Genomic DNA, 17,999 nt, shown 5'->3' on the forward strand with positions numbered 1-17,999 from the left:
ATTCCTTATAGTAGTCCCCAACACCAACATGACTAGTATTGGAATATTTGTCTGCATCTATGTTCAGTTTGAAACATTATTCGTTAAATGCAAAATATAATTGTTATTATTCGTCCGAATCATAATTAAAAAATATACCCCAAAAAAAAAAAAAAACATACAAGAGCCTCATTCCATATCTTTTACTATTTTTTTCCTACAGGCTTCGGCAGTTTACACAACTCTCTCACAAGCTCATCCAAGTCAAATGCAGAGCTCCCACCATCCCTCACTGCAGCTATCGCCTCATCTCTCAACTCCTTTGCCTTCGCCTTCTGCGGTGCCTCCTCGCGCATTGCTGTTGCCACCACATTCCCCAGCTCAACCGGGTCAGGCACTCCATCAGCTCCCTCGCACACTCTCACCGCCACTCCCATGTCCTCCACCAGCAGCCTGGCATTGACATGCTGGTCGGCCTCCATTGGCCATGCTAGTATCCTCACCCCCGCCACTGCAGCCTCCAGCACCGAGTTCCACCCGCAGTGGCTCACAAACCCCCCAACGGCCCTATGGCTCAGTAACAACCTCTGAGGCGCCCACCCTCTGATCACCAACCCTCTTTCAAATCCTACCCTCTCCTCAAACCCCTCGGGAACAACGCCCTTCCCCTCCGCCGCCTGCTCGGCTGTTCTGGCGGTTTTCACCACCCATATGAACCTCACCCCGCTCTTCTCAAGCCCAAAAGCCAATGCCTCCATTTGTGCCTTACTAAGCATCTTCTGGCTCCCAAAACATACATACAAAGCAGAATCCTCAGGACACCCATCAAGCCACGCCATAACATGACCAAAATTTCTATTCTCAGTCTCTATTCTTTCCTCAACACCCATCAAACTCAATGGCCCAACACCATAAACTCTATGGTGTCCCACTCTCTTCCTTAAATACCTCAAAAACTCACCTTCCACAGCATCAAACGTGTTGAACACGCAACCCCAACTAGAAAAATTCGCCAGCAAACTACCCTTAAGGAAGTCCGTCTCCGGCGTCATCTTCTTACATACCCGCATGACGGAAGGCAAGTGTTGTTCCTTGAAGGAAGGCGATCCGGGAAGATCATGGAAGTCAACGGCGGGTAAAGTGCTGATCTTGCTAAAGTTTGTCAAGGACAAGTCGAGAACGGAGGCGAGAAAGGCACCGGAGGAGAAGAATGCGATGTGGGGGATGCCGATTCGACGGGCGAGATGCTCCGTCCAGCCGAGGAAGAAATCGGAGAGGAGGGCGGCAGGGGGGTTACGGTGGGAGTTGAACCAGCGGATAATGGGGTCTTGGAGGTTGGAGAGGGCGTTGATGATGGGGAGGTTGCCGGAGTTTCCGATGTCTTTGACGTTTTCGATGCCAGCGGGGATGTCGGGGTGGGGAGGAAAGGGGAGGAGGAAGGTTTGGATGGTGGTGGGGTGGGCGGAGAGGAGTGGGGAGAGAGTAGGGAGGTTTTTGGGAGTGAGTAAGATGGTGATGGGGAAGTTTTTGAGGGCGAGTTGGTGGGTGAGGTCGAGGAGGGTGAGCATGTGGCCTTGGGCCGGGTAAGGGAAGACCAGGATGTGGGGAGGGTGGTCTCCGCCGGCGCCTGACGACATTCTTCACCGTAACTTGTGTATAATTTTTTTTTTTTTTTTTTTTTTTTTTTTTTTTTTTTTGGGGGTTTAGAATTTCTGTGTTTGATTTGGGGCTTAGAATAATGAGTGGAGTGCTCTTTTTTGGTTTTGTTGGTGATTGGAAAAGTTTGTTGGTGAATGGTGGTTTGTGAATGATGATGCTCAAGAAGTCAATGACGATGCTCAAGAAGTCAATGACGTAGGTGGCTTGAGTTGTTGAGTTGACTTGGGTCGTGGAATTGGTTTGTAATATAATATGGGTAAATAGTAGAAAATATGCCACTATGAAAAGCTTAAAAAAGTATATAGGTTAAATTTTAGTTATAAAAATTAATAGGTCATAACTTGTTAAGTTATAGTTCATAACCAGATAAGTTATGGATAAATTTGTCAAGTTATGGTTCATAGCCAGACAAATTATAGACAATTATGGACAATAACTTATCAAGTTATAGTTCATAACCAGACAAGTTACGGATGAAAATAGCCTATTTATTAACTTATATAAACTATTGACCTATTAATTTTAATTCATCTCAATTCTTGGCTTATTTTCCTCTTTCTCCCTATAATAAGGGCACGTTTAGTTCGTAATTTGAATTTTTAATTTGAGTTAAGATGTGATTTTATATGAGAATTTTTTATTATAACAAAAAAATTATATAGGACTGTTTTTAAGAGTTTTTTACTGTAATAAAATTTAAAATTTAAATTAAAATCGTTAAAATGAACGAAGTTATATTTCCTTTTCTTTCTTGGGGCTTTTTAGTAGAGTTTTGTGTTCTTGAAATGTAGAAAGAATGAGAGAGAGTTAGAGGTAGGGCTGTTCATGGGTTGGGTTGGTGCGGGGTAGGACTTTTTTTCCCCGCCCCAAAGGGTGCGGGTTGCACATATTTGGCCCCAACGATGTTAGAAAAATTTCACAGCCCAACAATGTTCGGGTTGGGTTGGGGCGGTGCGGGGTGGGTTGGGTGGTCGGTTTCAACATTCAAAAAATCAAAGACTTAAAGTTCAATAGAATATTCAAACTTCATCATTAAATAGAAATAGCAACCATCCTTATCAGTCCGGCGAGAGAGCACCGGAGAAAGTGGGCAAGACGGCGGCCGAGAGGCCTGAGCAATGAGGAGAGAGTTATGAGGGGGTTCATGGGAGGGGAAGAACAGGGAAAACTGAAAAGGAAGAGGCAAGAAGAGGGGGTTCACGGGAGGGAAGACCGAGGATAAGATTGTGAACCCTAATGTTAGCGAGCCTAGGGGAGAACTTAGGCAGTTCGGCTTGGGCCGAAAGCTTGGGGGTATGTTGGGCGGGTTGGGTTGGGGATTGCGGGTTGTTATGGGCCCAACCCGCAATCCGCCCCAAACACTTCGGGCCAGAGGTATAATGAGCCGCAAATTTAAAAATAATGATGCAGGTTGCTTTTTTCGGCTTGGATTGGGGCGGGGGGGGTTGGGTTTGCGGGTTGTTCGGGTTTATGAACAGCCCTAGTTAGAGGAATATGTATTATGATTAATATTTATTCTAAATTGTTTGGTAGTACCAAAGATGAGTTAAAAATAAAAAAGACGGATATTTGCCTAATTATTTACATCGTATATATTACCATTAATGATTCTTTTAGACGATAGGTCCTTTTTTTTCCCCTATAAATCAAAATTTAGGAGATTTGGTAGATCCTTCTGTTATTACGAAGATTAGTTTATGTGGGCTATAAAATAGAGACCATCTATAGAGAAGATAATATTCTCTACAGGAATTTGCATTGAAAGGAATGGGTATGTGCAAAAATAAGGGAATAATTGAGAATGGGACAAAATCTTGTCTCCGAGTTGCAGAACGGGGAGGAGGAAGCATTCCCCGCCCAACCTCCTCCCTTGTATTCATATATTATATATTTTATATATAAAATTAACTTTTGAATTATAATTGATGTTTGTGGCTTTATTATTAAGATTTGGTATGCATATATCTGGAATTTGATTTATTTAGTGGCGCTTTATTTTGGTTTAAATTTATGGTGGATTTCTACATTTGTTTTAAATTGTTATAAATTTAAAATGCATTATTATATTAGGAGGAGGAATGAGACCAATATAAGAAAGGTCTGTCAAGTATGGGGAGACCTCCCAACGGGAAATCCCCGACCCTGGCCCCGCTTTTATTTTAATAGGGATGGGGGTGAGGATGAAGATGGTTTTGGTGGGCAAGAATGGGGTTGAGAAATCATTCTCCGGCCCATCCCCACTCATTCCCATATTTCTCCTTTCCTTCATCTCTTCGCTCCAACTAAACAAGAGATTGAAGCCTCGTTCATTTCACCGATTCGAATTTTCAGTTTTAGGTTTCTACAGTAAAAAACTTTCAGAAAATGTCACATCTAACTTTTTCTGCTACAGTAAAAATGTCTCAGAAAATGTCACATCTCAGCTCGAATTGAAAACTCGAATCCGCGAAGTGAATGAGGCCTGAGTATCTCCTTCAACCCCTCTAACTTCCTTAATATCTCTCCAATCGAACACATTTTTAAATCTCGCAAAAATCACATTGAAATAAAAAGTTTGAAACAATGACTGCGGTTGGAAGCATAATCTAATGGTAAAACCATTTTTGTTTTGGAACTGAAACGGACCAATAAAAAGTTGTTCAATTAGATACCTCTTGGCTGCTGTGATGTAGCCGGATAGCGTATTTAGGAAGATTGTCTTCAATTATTTGCATTTTAAATTGGGCAGATGTTTTAGTTATTTTTGGATAATTATGTTTATTTCCTTTTTGTAATAAGCTTTAAAATTTAGAGATGGGATTATTAAGTACTAGTTTGCTTTAGAATTAGAATTTTGAATTCAATTAGAGATAGGATTACTACTTTTGTTATTTAAGGTCTTTATTGTTAGTTTGTCATTCAGTTTTTGATGGCTATTAATAAAGATCCTTGAGAATTCTCTTAATATCTCTTGTGCAATTTTCGATATTCTTCCTAGAATCGACGCATTTAATGCTTCTGCTACATCATGTTGCCTGACAAACTTCTATAAGCTGTTCATTTCATGGAAAAGATGAGTGAAAATCAAGTTTGTGAATGAATTAGTCAAAGTTATTTCAAGAGAGTTATGCATGTCATCTTCTTGATCTCCAAGAAAATTAGGCCGTACGTCCGTTCTATTTCTATTTTCTTTGTTTATAAGTCTGGCATATATAAGTTCTATTACATGCATGAGTGTTAAATCAAGACACAACTCAACTCTAAAACATTAATTTTGCATTCACTACAGTTATGGTACAGTACTTCAACAAAAAATAATAATAAAAAACCACCTGAATTTTGAGTCCAAGTCAACTATTATGTTCTTCCAACTAAACGTGTTCAAGGAATGCATGCTCAACTAAGAAAAAGGAACAAATTTTGGGCTATGTATAGATAGCCAAAAAACGAAAGATCTCATATGTAACGACATACTTATAGAACCAAATGGCATACGAATAGAACAAAACCAGCAGTTTTAATCCTTTTGGTTTGCCGACAAAACATATAGTTCAACAACACAACACTAACTTGTTTGCAAAATTTCTTCGCATATATACATAAACACTCAGGCGTAGATAACATTTAAACATGCTTCACGAGGAAAACAAGAAAGGAAAGTTGCCAAAAATATAATCATTAGGTAAAACAAGAGCGAATAGTAATTAAGTTTTTTTCTCTAAGGGGATCACTCGCATAACACATTGAAATTTTAATCAGTTATTCTTAGGAGGATGGTGTCTTGGTGCACGGTAATCGGCACTGAAAGCTACAAAACCTGCCGCCTCATCGATCTCCGCAGAAAAACGAACAGTTTGCTTACATTTCGCCTTCTGATCACCCCTCTTCTTCTTCCTGCAAAACATTTTTTCTTCAACTTGGTTGTTTGAACCTGTCGAGTCCTTTAAGTTGCTTCCTGTAGCACCTTCAGCTTGAACATTGGCTAGCCTCATCACCTTGTGCAAAGCCATTTTCCTTCCCCCAAATCCATAATGATCTATAGTACTAGCTGTGGCAGCGTTTGCCATGAATTCCTGATCAACAATAAAAGTGGATATCTTTAATTAAAAGCTTTGGAGCTATATAACTAGCTAAAACTTTTAGATAAACAGATAGATTATCTTATGTCTCTGAACTATAGACCAATCCTACTTTGGTCTCTAACTCTTAAAACGTTCAAGAATGATTTCCTAATCTATCAAATAATTATCCAATTAATGAAAGAAGAACTACCAACATATGAGATTTGGCCTATAATTCAGGAACTAAATATGTGTTTATAACCTCGTCTATGCCCAGAACAATATTTAAGCAAGTATACGAATGAATATTGATTAGACAGGCTTAACAAAGAATATATATCATGGACAGAAATTAGATTGATCAAAATCAACTTGATGTTATGTCAGGCTCTTAATTCTCTTAAAATCTTATTAATGATCTATTAAGAGGTAAAATATAGTTATATATATATATATAATTCCGACGGTCTTACGTACCTTTCGAGTCTTCAAAATAGCAGTACTTTCTGCAGTAGCATTTCCATCTAGTAATTACAAGACACAAAAAATGTAAGACATAACAGTAAAAACTCAGTTCTTATGTAGAAAAAAAAAAAAAAAAGTAAACTGAAATAACATGATATTCTAGAGACAAAGTTTTGGCAGATACCTTGAGAGGCTTGTGCATTGGATAGCCATACAGAAGATAAGCACAACAACACTATAAGTAAACAATTAGTAAACTTAATAACAGAAGCCATAATTAATCTTTCTTTTTCTTTCCTTGGATTTCGCTGTGATCAGTTTGTTGCAGAGACCAGAAAAATAAATGAAAGCTTAGAGAATGTTGCTTTAATTTATAGTCTAGTTTAATGCCTATATTTCCCAATAGAGGCCGTTGAAACAAACAAAACATATAAACCCAAGTCAAAACTAGGGACTTACTAGGAAGATTAATAATACAATATTGAAATGTGAAGCTAAAAAAGTGTAGCTGCATCAAACCTTGTGTCTGTTGGCCATGTGTGTGTTTTTTAATCAATAAATTAGGAAAATCTCAAAGCATATAACTTGACAAGAATTTGATGCAATTTTTGTTGTATCCAGAATCAAACGGCCTCTTGACTCTCGTCACAATCGATGCATAGTTTTGAGGAGAATTGGTGTGTTAGCGTGCGACGTCAAATACGGGTGTTCTCCGCCTGTCTAACGTCACTCATTCAACGAGAAGGAAAAAAAGAAAAAGAAAAAAAAGCTGGCCCTTCTTTGCCAATCGAGGTTGCCATTTTTTTAAATGTATATGTGTGTGTGCCTATATATGTACAAAATATGTATGTATACACAATTTTTTAGACTCCTTTTCACACATGTGTGAGAATACGTTGACTGCAAATACTACTACTTATTAACGTGTACATGTGCTGCATGTAAGCCTTTTGTTTTCCTATAAATATCTTATCATGTAATTCAATAACTCGGTGAATGTGTAAGATTGACAATAAAGAATGTATAACACTTACCAACTTGGTTCGTTAAAAAATAATTAAGAAGAGAAGAAGAAAAGATTGAGATTAGACTGCACCAAATTAATCAACTTGGTACGGTACTTCTAGAATTTAGGAATTAATAGAATTTAGAAGATCAATACTTATACATCCTCTCACTTTATTTCGGCAGGTGTGCTTCCTCGTCCATAGTGTATCTGATGGATTTAAAATAATAATAATAATAATAATAATAATAACAACAACAATAATAATAAAGGAAAGGCTTGGCCCTCTAAATTTCCATCGCATTTGAGGATTTTCTTGGGAGTTGCCACTTCCGGCAAGCTAGCTTTGTTTTTCGCTTTTGTCCTAAATCCAAATAACCTTTTGCATGATAATGGGCACAATGAAAAATAATCTCTGATTTCAATAATTTAGGAGTCTGTGCGAACATGGATGTTCACGTAATTACAAATTGATTAATGGATACAATCATGTGCCGATCCTCCACGTATGCATCCCAAGTACGTCGTACTTCATACCGAACTTATAACGTTTTTTTTTTTTTTTTTTTTTTTTTTTTTTTTTTTTTTTTTTTTGGGCACAATGAAAAATAATCTCTGATTTCAATATAATGTAGATTTACCAGTACTCATAAAGTAACTTGAATCCTGAGTGCACTAAAACTATGCACAATAGTTTTTTTTTAAAAAAAAATCAAAACCATGCATAATATAGTATGTACGTGTGAGGAAATAGTATTTTTATGTGGTTTCCCTTTGTGGTAATTACTGTAGTTTTTATTTACCTACTGTTTTTTTGGTTCAGTCATTCTGTTTTGTTGTACTACAGCTATTGTCGTTTCCTCGTACGCTGCCGTTCGCCGAATAGTTCTTGAATTTGTAGTTGCTTTAACATTGTTGTCGCTTGTAAGGCGACGTCATTTTTATTTATTGTTGTTTTAATTGTTATCATTATTGAGGTGGTGTTTGTTGTTTTAATTGTTATCGTTTTACTGTTATTTTTAAAATCGTTTTACAGTTATTTGGTTAAAGTAGTGCTGTTCTTGTTTTACACTTATTGTCGTTAGTTTGTATATGTTCTCTGCTGATAGTTCCGATATTTATGGTTGTTGTCCTTTAGCATAGAGGTGAACATGAGTGGGTTTCTGAAAATTTTCAACCCACCTAATTAAATTTGGGTGGGTTGATTTTAAATTAAAAAATTGTAGTGAATTGGCCAAGTTTTAATTGGGTGGGTTGATTTTAAATTAAAAAATTATAATGAATAGGCCAAGTTTTAAAACTTTTAGAAGTAAATACCTTATTTACTAGCCATTAAAAATTAATAAGCCATGTTTAGTTTAAATATTTTATTTTCCAAATAGGCCGGGTTCGATTACAATGGGTTGGGTTGAGTTGGGTTGGGTTGTGTGGGTTATTGGCTCCTGGGGTTTGTCGTTTTTTTTTTCACCCTATTTGCCGAGATGCTTTCGGTTTTATAATGTTAGTAGAATGTGTCGTGTTTTCCCACTAATGTTGTGTTTCATCTTATTGTCGCTTTATGCCTTTTATGTGTTGTCGTTTTTAGTCAGTATCGTTGTCTGTTATTATTGTTTGTTCGTGTGATGTCGTTTCGAGAATAGATCTCGTATTTATAGTTGCTGTCGTTTGTCATTATGATTTCATTTTATGTTGTGGTTTCACAGACGATGTGCCTTTTTTATTTCAATTGTTGTTTTTAGTTTATGTTGTTTAATGTCGTTTTTAGTTACTGTCTTTTAAACGTCCTTTTCATTTATTTCTTGTTTGTTTGTTCGGTCCGTTTCAACAATTGTTCTCATATGTGTAGTTCTCGTATAATCTCATCATTTGTCACCATGATTTTGCTTGTATGTTGGCTCTACAGTAGTCTTCGTTGTCGAGTTATTTTCCCATTTCCTTTATGTCGTTATTTATTACGTTGTTTATATATTGTTGTCCTTTTTTGTTAGTGCCATTTTTAATGTCATTCTTTTTGTAAGATGTTGTTTCAACAACATTCTCATATTTATGGTTGACGTTTGTCAGGTTGGATTTGTTTCTACCTTGTCGTGAACCCAACCGATGTCGTTTTTAGTTAGTGTTGTTTTCTTGTCCTTTTTTTAGAGTATTTTTCATTTGTTCATGCGATGCCTTTTCCCAATACACAACAATAACAAGCCTTAATCACAACTTAATTGAGGTCGGCTATATGAATTTCACTTTTCCACACGGCTCTGTTCGAAATTATATTTTCCTGAAGGCCTGGATCTAGAATGTCTTTCCTAACGACTTCGGTCAACGTAATTCTTGGTCTACCCCTCCCTCTCTTAGTATTAGGTATAAGAATGTCCTCCCAAGCACGAACTGGTGCTTCTAACGGTCTACGTTGGACATGTCCGAACCACCTCAAGCAGCCTTCGCGCACCTACCTACTTTACTACGAATAACTTCATTCTTTATGTGGTCCCAATAAATCTCATATTTTGGTTCTAATCGTTGTATAGAGTCTGGGGACGATTTCGCTTTCCTATAATGGCTTGGTTTGTAGTCAATGTTGTTTATGTCGTGTCGTCGTATTTGTGCTGGTTTTTAGTTATTGTCGTTTGTTTGTACGATGGCATTTCCCTGATAGTTCTCATCTTGCAGTTGCCGTCGTTTATCCAAGCTATTTTCTTATCTTGTTGTCGTCTTGTTCCCAATCGATTTTTTTTTTAATTGCCGTATGTTGGTTATGTCAATTATGTTATGTTTTTGTCTTTTAGTATTACTGTCATTTTTTAAAGCAAACAAATGGCCGATCATACACACGGTCTGCTGCACCTTGCCAGTACTCATTACGAGAGACAATTTGGCCGATCATAACACGACAAGATAACTCGAAACTCAAACAGAAACGGAGGTCGAGTTTTCTACACCAGCAAATTTCCCAATTCATATAATCTCCACCAGCAGAAAAGACTGCCCCATAAAACAGCTTGTAATTAGGCAATGAAGGATAAGCCAAACTAGTGGAAAGAGTAAAAAAAAAGAGTGTTAGCAGAAGAAATTAAACAAACGAAGGGAAAAGAGAACAAGAACGGACGCATGTGGTTTCAAATTTTCTCATGTAATTGAACTTTAGTCGACATGAATATATTAACTATGTTTCAAATACCCCTTAAAATATATGAGTCGTGATTTTACCCCATATTATTAATTAGTACTCTCTTAATTAAATGTTATATTATTCAAAAGGTTATTAATTAAAAATAAAGAGTAAAACTTAATTCCCACAAACGCTTCTGCTGTCATTGTGTAAGTTTATTAAAATAACCCTAATAATAATAATTAATTCTCAATCAACTCATTTTATTTCTTCCAAATCAAATTAAAGGATATATTTTATTTTAAATGTTTATTTGAAAATTAAAAATCTTTAATAAATATCATATGCTAAATTTTAATAATATATTTTTATTATAATGTTCCTAGTTTGAAAAATAATTTACCTTCAGTTCTTTACGTTATTAATTTCTTTATAGATATATAATTTATCTCCTCGAATAAAATCAATTTACTTTTAGAGATATTTTAATTAATAAAATGAAAATTATATTTTTTTAGTATTTTAGTGTATAAATATTATGAATATTGACTATAAAAATAGAAATAAAACTAATTATAAGTTTGTGTGTTAAAGTATGTCTATTTCAGTCATTATACATTTTCACAGCAAATTTATACATAGATTACCAAACACCTAAATTTATGCTTCTGGTATTCACAACAACTTAAAAAACAAAATTATCAAACATCCACATGTTTCTGGTTATAGCAACTTTTGACTAATAACACAGTAACAACAGAAATTTTCAAGAGTACAATAATGCTAAACTGGTCCTCTATATGTATTTTTTTTTTGGTTGGAACTTTCATATTTTGCATATCGTTCTTTTGGGAGATTTCGTTCTCTCTCTTAATTGTAATATGTCTTGTCCAATATCTATGGGTTGATTTTTCATCCTTATTTTTTAGTAATTATTATTAAATAAGAAAGTATCTTCAATTTCATAGTCACCATTTACAAAGCTAGAGTTGATATCATTTTATGCCTTTCGATAATACCACATCGGTCGGGTGGTGAGAGAATGAGTTTTGCTTTGTTTATTATAAAAAGATCCTTTTCGAAATAATCTACCCATCCTTGATAAAATCAAAACATGCCGGAGAATGCAAACAAAATTATATGCAACTTTAATTTTTGACATTTACATAAACATATGGAGGTTTAGATACTCATACAGTCATACTCTTTCAAACACATCATCATTAGTCAATGTGTTAATTGGTAATGTCATATTTTATACGGAGAAATATCAAAATAATCGAGTTAATATGTTGTTTTATTTTATATCCAATATATGATCTTATTTTAGCTAATATATTCATTTGAAAAATTAGGTAAATGGGAGGGCTTTGGCTATCTCTTTCAATAAAGGTCAAGATTTTTTTTCAAAAAAATTTTGAAAAACAACCAATAGGCATTAAAATGGTTAACGCCATGGCCAATTAATCCGGTTAATCAGTTATGAATAGGTAAATTATTCATTGACACTCATTAAATACTAATAATTGGTATCAGTTTCAGTGAGTGACAATCAAATCAATCAGAAAATCAAACCATTGATTGACTTCTTTTTTTTTTTTTTTGTCATTTCGGCATTTATTAAAACAATGCCTTTAACAATGGCCATTTTTCTACGTTTTCTTATCCCTATTTATTAATCTTATTATTTTAAATGTGAAACTTATAACTGGCAAAAGTTTTATTTTTCAAAGATTTAAAAAATTATAATTATTAAGTGGAAAGATCAATACTATAACTAATCAGCCATTAACGATACACAAACTGACGCCCTTAGCACCGCTTGCAAGCGCGCTACTAGACTCCCATCCGTGTAATTTTGTCCACGACCTTGCAGCCTTACTGGTGGTGGTGGGGCGAGGTTTGATACTGCGACGCACAAGTGCCGAATCTAAAGCGAAATAGGGTGGGAGCACTAATAGGTTTAGGTCACATTCTAGAGTCCGAGACACGTTGCTTTTATAGCATATATGCCTCAATGCTGTAATGCATTTATTTGATGGTGTTAATAGTGTGGCAATGGCACACATGTATTGCATGTGTTGTTGGTTCGGTGATGCTTTATGATGCTTCTCCCCTAATATGGTGCCTGACTTTTCCTTTTGTCTCTGCAGTTGAAGTTTGTCTCTCCGCTGTAAGCTTCCTCTTTTTTTTTTTTTGGTTTATTTTTCTCCTTTTTCTGTTGAGTTTGATTTTGATTTGTAATAATAGTGTATCTCACTCGAGTTTAGACTCGTTTAGTTCGTTGATTCGAGTTAAGATGTGATTTTATGTGAGAATTTTTTACTGTAATAAAAAAGTTAAATATGATTATTTATGAGAGCGTTTTTAGTAACAAAATTCGAATTCTAAACTCGAATCGGTGAAATAAACGGAGACTTAATTTGTGTGTTTGTTTTGTGTTTTCCATTCATTAAATTTATTTTGTTGCGGCTTTTTGTGTCGCTTCCATGCTATGAGATTATCGACATCATTTGATATGAGATTATTGACAACTATTAAAGGATCTATAAAAAAGTTGTGTGTATATATACTCATTTTTTGGTAATTTACCTCTTTGAAAAAATCCCGCTTGTAAAATGAGGGCTCGTTTAGTTCGCTGATTCGAGCTTTTTTAATTCGAGTTGAGGTGTGATTTTATGTGAGAGCTTTTTACTGTAGTAAAAAAGTTAAATGTAATTATTTCTAAGAGCTTTTTATTGTAGCAAAATTTAAATCGGTGAAATAAACGGAATCTCAGTAGTCTTCTTGAATGATTTGAATTGACACGTGTAACCGGTTGTTTGCTGATGCCATGTTTCTTATAGTAGAAGGTTGTGTGACGGTGGGTTGCTTTTTTCTTTTCGAAGGGGTGTAGAACGTAGATTGCTGTTTACATTACCTTTTAACGAAGTATTATTCTCTCGCACGGAATATAATTGTTTTTTTTAAATTACTAATTGTATTGTCTTTTCATATTATTGAATTGTATCTTTACCTATCTCCTAAGGGAGAATAGGTTTTTTTGGACGGGCATTTTGTTGCCTCCTCCCGTTTCATCGCCCGCCTACTTTCTTTCTTTCTTTCTTTCTTTTTTTTATTTTTTTTTAACTTTTTAAAATTTTTCTTTTTAAATTCTTTTTAAAGTTTTCTTTTTTTCTCTACTTCTTTTTTTTCCTCGTATCTTTTTTTATTACATCTCTTAACTGTTAGTTTTTATATATTTTCAAATATATCTAATTTAAACACTTACGGTTATTCAAAATATTTTTTCCTAATTACCTTACTGAATTAATTTATTCTTAAATGTGTATTTACATAAACATCCTCTGCAATCATCATAAATTTCAGCTTTAAAACATTTCGCACAAAAGGTTTTTTTTTGTCTTTTTTTTTCTTTGCCTTTTGCTTTATATTTTTTTCTTATTTTTATATATCTGTTGTTTGAAATGAGTCACGTGCGCGAAGCACATGCTTTTTTACTAGTATTTACTTAAAACAAAGCTAATAGCCAGCCAAATGTTAAATTTTGACATATGTTAAATCAACTTTAATGCAAAGATCAATGAATGCCAAATTTAACAAAAAAAAAACGGAAATATTATATTTGGTACCATGTTCATTTTATGCTTCGACTTGATAGTCAATAATAAAGGTGTTCATGGATCCCAATCTGCATATTGAAGGCCAATCTACAATCCAATCTAGAACTGCGGATTGAAAAAATTCTAATCTGTGTCTGATCCAAAATCTTCTCTGATTGGATCTAATCTAATTCAAAACCTATCTAATTTTGCGGATTGGACTCATAGATTCACGAATTCTGACCTTTAAAAATATAAATTAATAAACATCCATATAAAATAAACACAACATGAAATCTTAATAAACATCTAAATTGTTTGATCATGCAAGCACAAAAAAAAAAAAAAAAAAAGGACGCTAGAGACTTGTAGAGATTAGAACTTCCAACAATAAATGTGAACTTGGAGAGAATTTTTGGTCTATGGAGACTTGGAGAGACGCTGCAGTCTTGGAGAGAAAGCTGGGATGCGTATTGTGATGAGAGGAGGCGGAGAGAGCCGAATGAGGCAGAGATGAGAGAACTGCTTAGTTTTTGTTTTAGGGTTTCACAATGGGTTAGGCTTTATAGTAAGGACTAGGAATATCATATATGAACTTTATAATAGGGATATTAGATATCGGTCACTAAGTATATACCAAATTTATAAAAATTATATATGTAATTATAAAAATTATATATATGTATCTATATGGTTTTGAATTCGTGGATTTAAAAGTGCTCAATCTGCAATCCGGTCCAAAACCTTCAGATTGGAAAAATCTCAATCCGTGTCTGATTCAAAATCATTTTCAATCCGATCCAAAACTTCAGATTAGATTGAATTTCGCAGATCAATCAGATTTATGGATTCTGTGAACACTCCTAATTAATAATATCATTTTAAGTATGTTTTAAATGGCCATATTGAAAATGTCACACGTTTTAGCTTAGAATTGTTCCATGGCCGTCAAATTCTTTTGATGCTGATTAAAAAAATGAGCAAGTTGTGTTAGAGAATATAGAAAATAATAGAAACGAACAAGTATATAAATATTAGCAGAAAATTAAAATGGGGAAGTAAAATATTACAACTGAAAATTAAAACTTTAATTCGAAGGGGATTTGGAAGTGGATGGAAAGTCAAGGCATGTGAAACTCACAATTTTCTTAAAAAAAATTTGCTCTTTCTATGGGTGTTTGAGAATTCAATGAGCGTATGTTTCTCAGGATACAACGATAGCGAGCAAAACTTCAGCACAAAAAAACTATTCCATCGAACTCTAACTATGCATTCCCTCTGTCACCTGAGCACATAGACTTTCTAAAACAGGAAAACACACGAAAAGAGAAGGAAAAAAATGCTTCTAAATCTCGTTTTTAGTGTGTCTCAAAATGCTGAAGGAAGTCTCTATTTATAAGATGTTGCAGATGTTACAAACCAAAATAATGTGAAATTAATCCGAATTAATCTCAGATTAATGAGAATTCAATCTGGAGGTTACAACCCTTTCACATTCGGATGAATCTGCTCCAAAGCACGTTTAGATTCGTCAATAATTATGCACTAATGTATGTTGTTATAAGGCCATTGATATTCATATTGAATGCATACTAATGCACATGAGTTAGTTGAAGTCTGTTCAATTTAATAAAAATAAAATTCAAATTTAAGTTGGAAATGCAACAAAAAATTTGCAAAACAAAGCCCACACGAGGACAAGCCCGACAGTGTGTCACCCACGATATGCGGCGCACACATTGAGCCCCTGACCCATCAGCCCATAATTTGCACCCCTTGCGTGTGAGATAGCCTCTTGGCTATACATTCTTACCCAAGTCCAAAAGTGCAAACCTAAACTTTAGTTCCCAATCTATGTGGGACTACAAATTTATCCTTTTATGTTTTTCAACTTTCCATTATTAACATATCTGACAACAGAAAAATATAGAACTAAAGGTAGTTCCATTTTCGTAGTCCTACAGGAGAAACTCCTGAAATAATATAATAACTATTTTAAGAAATCCTATGTAATTTAAAAATAATGGAGTTTCTCTCGTAGGATCAGAAAAATGGAACTATCGGTAGTTCTATTTTTTAGCCATTTTTAGCTGTCAGATTTGTATCATAAACTATCTGGTCTGCATATTTTTTCAATCTCATTTGATTTTGACCAGACCTAACGGTCAGAAAACTGATCCTACCGATAGGACGACCTACCGGAAACAGCCCCTAAAAATAAACACTTAGATATTGGAAGGCGTGTCAAACAAGACCTTCAAAAATATTCCACCAAAGATCTTGATGAATGAAGCTTGCAGTGGTTCTTGTAGTCACATTTCCCACATTAGTAATAGGACTGCCCACACACTAACAAAACTTTCTTTTTCTAATTAGAGACCTTCTCCGGTACTCAACATACCTGTAGGTCAAGTTTTCTGTCAGTCGGATCTGCATAAAATCACGTAAAAGACAAAAAGTATGTAGATCTAACTGTTAAAAAAGCTTGACCAACCGGTACACTAAGCGTACCAAAGAATCTCCCTTTGTAATTAATGAAGATTGTTTTTAGGTAGAAGAATATCATAATTATATTGATACTTTTATAAATGTCAATATGACTAACTATGATTAATAAATTTTATTTCACCTTAAAAAAGGAATAATTATCTCATTGGATTTGAATGTTATTCCATCAAACCAAACGTACATTAGAAATTTCATGAATAATTACAAGTTCTCATTTCATAATAGTACCATATTCTCATTTCATGTAACTATTGAAAACTCAACAAGTCAATTTTTAGATGTCAAATTGTGGTATATGATTTATTTGGTGCTAAATTCAACACCAAACATAATATAATTTCTTCTACACACTAAATTTAGCATAAAAATCACATTGCATTAGAGCATTTTTTTTTTTTTTGTTAAAATGATAAATTTTAATATTGATATGTTAATTTAGCACGGTATTCTAAAATTTGATATTAATTGTAGCATTTTAAAATTGTCAAATTTTAGCAGTAACAAACTTGACATTGTATTTTTATCTAAATATATATGTTTGTATGAATGCATATATGCATTTGTGTGTGTCTATATATATATATATATATATGTATACTAGTATGTATAGTGGCTATAACACTTTGTACTTTATTTTTTTAAAAAATACGGAAAGTTTTATTAAATTAAGTATAATAGTTTTTAATAGATTTTGTTAAATGCTTATTTTCTCTATTTCAGCTTAATTTTAATTGTCAGAAATTTAGTTAAAAGAATGAAAAAACAATTAGAGCCATATTTTAGAAAAATAATGCTTAGAGAGTTGCACATAAAAAAATAATGAGAAATATTTAAAAATACCCAAGAAATTAGAAAAGAAAGCCAAAAAGGACCTAGAAAGCAAGTAAGCATTTTGCAAACCTCCAAAGGTTGAAGTAAAAGAGATTTCACGATTTGATTAAAAGACATAAATAGTAAATATAGTTAAAAAAACCTTGAACATATTTGAGAATAATAAATTCAATATAGTAATTTAAAAAATATCTTAAAATCATATTTTGAAAAAAAAAATAAAAATAAACAAGGTCATATGCAGATGACATACAAGTACTATTATCTGAGTGGTATTTTTCACATAGATGTCATAGTAGTATATTATGTATATATGTGTGTGACGATGGTATGGTATTAATTTATGGTTGATGATGTATGATAGTAGGGAAAAAATAGAAGTAATAATTTTATTCCTCTTCAATTCTTACTTCTATATATATTGAATTGTTAGGTGTAAGAAAATTAATATGCCAAGTGAAGAAATCTTGACAATAATTTAAAGTAAAAATAGAATTGGTTAATGTTGACCATTAGATTAAAGATGGGAGTACAAAATTCATGCAAACTCTTTCTTCTTGTTTTGTTTTTTTGTTTTTGTTTTTTTTTTTGAACTTAGAGATAGGAGGATTTGAACTCGTTAGATGTGGAATTATCGTTAGGCTATGTCTCAAACCACCGTTCTCCTATCTTATATATCTATAAGATATGTATATTTCTTTTCTTAGTCGTTTTTCTTTATTATACTAAGATGTGTTAGCCCGATTATTAGTAATACATAATCTGAAAATCTCTGCAAGCTCATCTATATATATATATATATATAT

At 33.9% G+C, this 17,999-nt stretch overlaps 2 protein-coding genes across 2 annotated transcripts; both read right to left on the reverse strand.

The window, feature by feature from the left end:
* Positions 1–27: 27 nt before the first annotated feature.
* Positions 28–1,683, reverse strand: LOC21409150 (UDP-glycosyltransferase 89A2). Its single transcript, XM_010093343.2, has one exon. The coding sequence runs from the start codon at positions 1,614–1,616 to the stop codon at positions 186–188; it is 1,431 nt and encodes a 476-aa protein (XP_010091645.1). The 5' UTR covers positions 1,617–1,683; the 3' UTR covers positions 28–185.
* Positions 1,684–5,372: 3,689 nt separating this feature from the next.
* Positions 5,373–6,418, reverse strand: LOC21409151 (root meristem growth factor 3). The gene is made up of 3 exons (XM_010093344.1): positions 6,328–6,418; positions 6,156–6,202; positions 5,373–5,690 (listed from the first exon to the last, which is right to left on the reverse strand). The coding sequence occupies exons 1-3, from the start codon at positions 6,416–6,418 to the stop codon at positions 5,373–5,375; spliced, it is 456 nt and encodes a 151-aa protein (XP_010091646.1).
* Between the last annotated feature and the right edge of the window lie 11,581 nt (positions 6,419–17,999).

Source organism: Morus notabilis, unplaced genomic scaffold, assembly GCF_000414095.1.
Source record: "Morus notabilis unplaced genomic scaffold, ASM41409v2 Scaffold73, whole genome shotgun sequence".
In the NCBI taxonomy this organism is placed as follows: domain Eukaryota; kingdom Viridiplantae; phylum Streptophyta; class Magnoliopsida; order Rosales; family Moraceae; genus Morus; species Morus notabilis.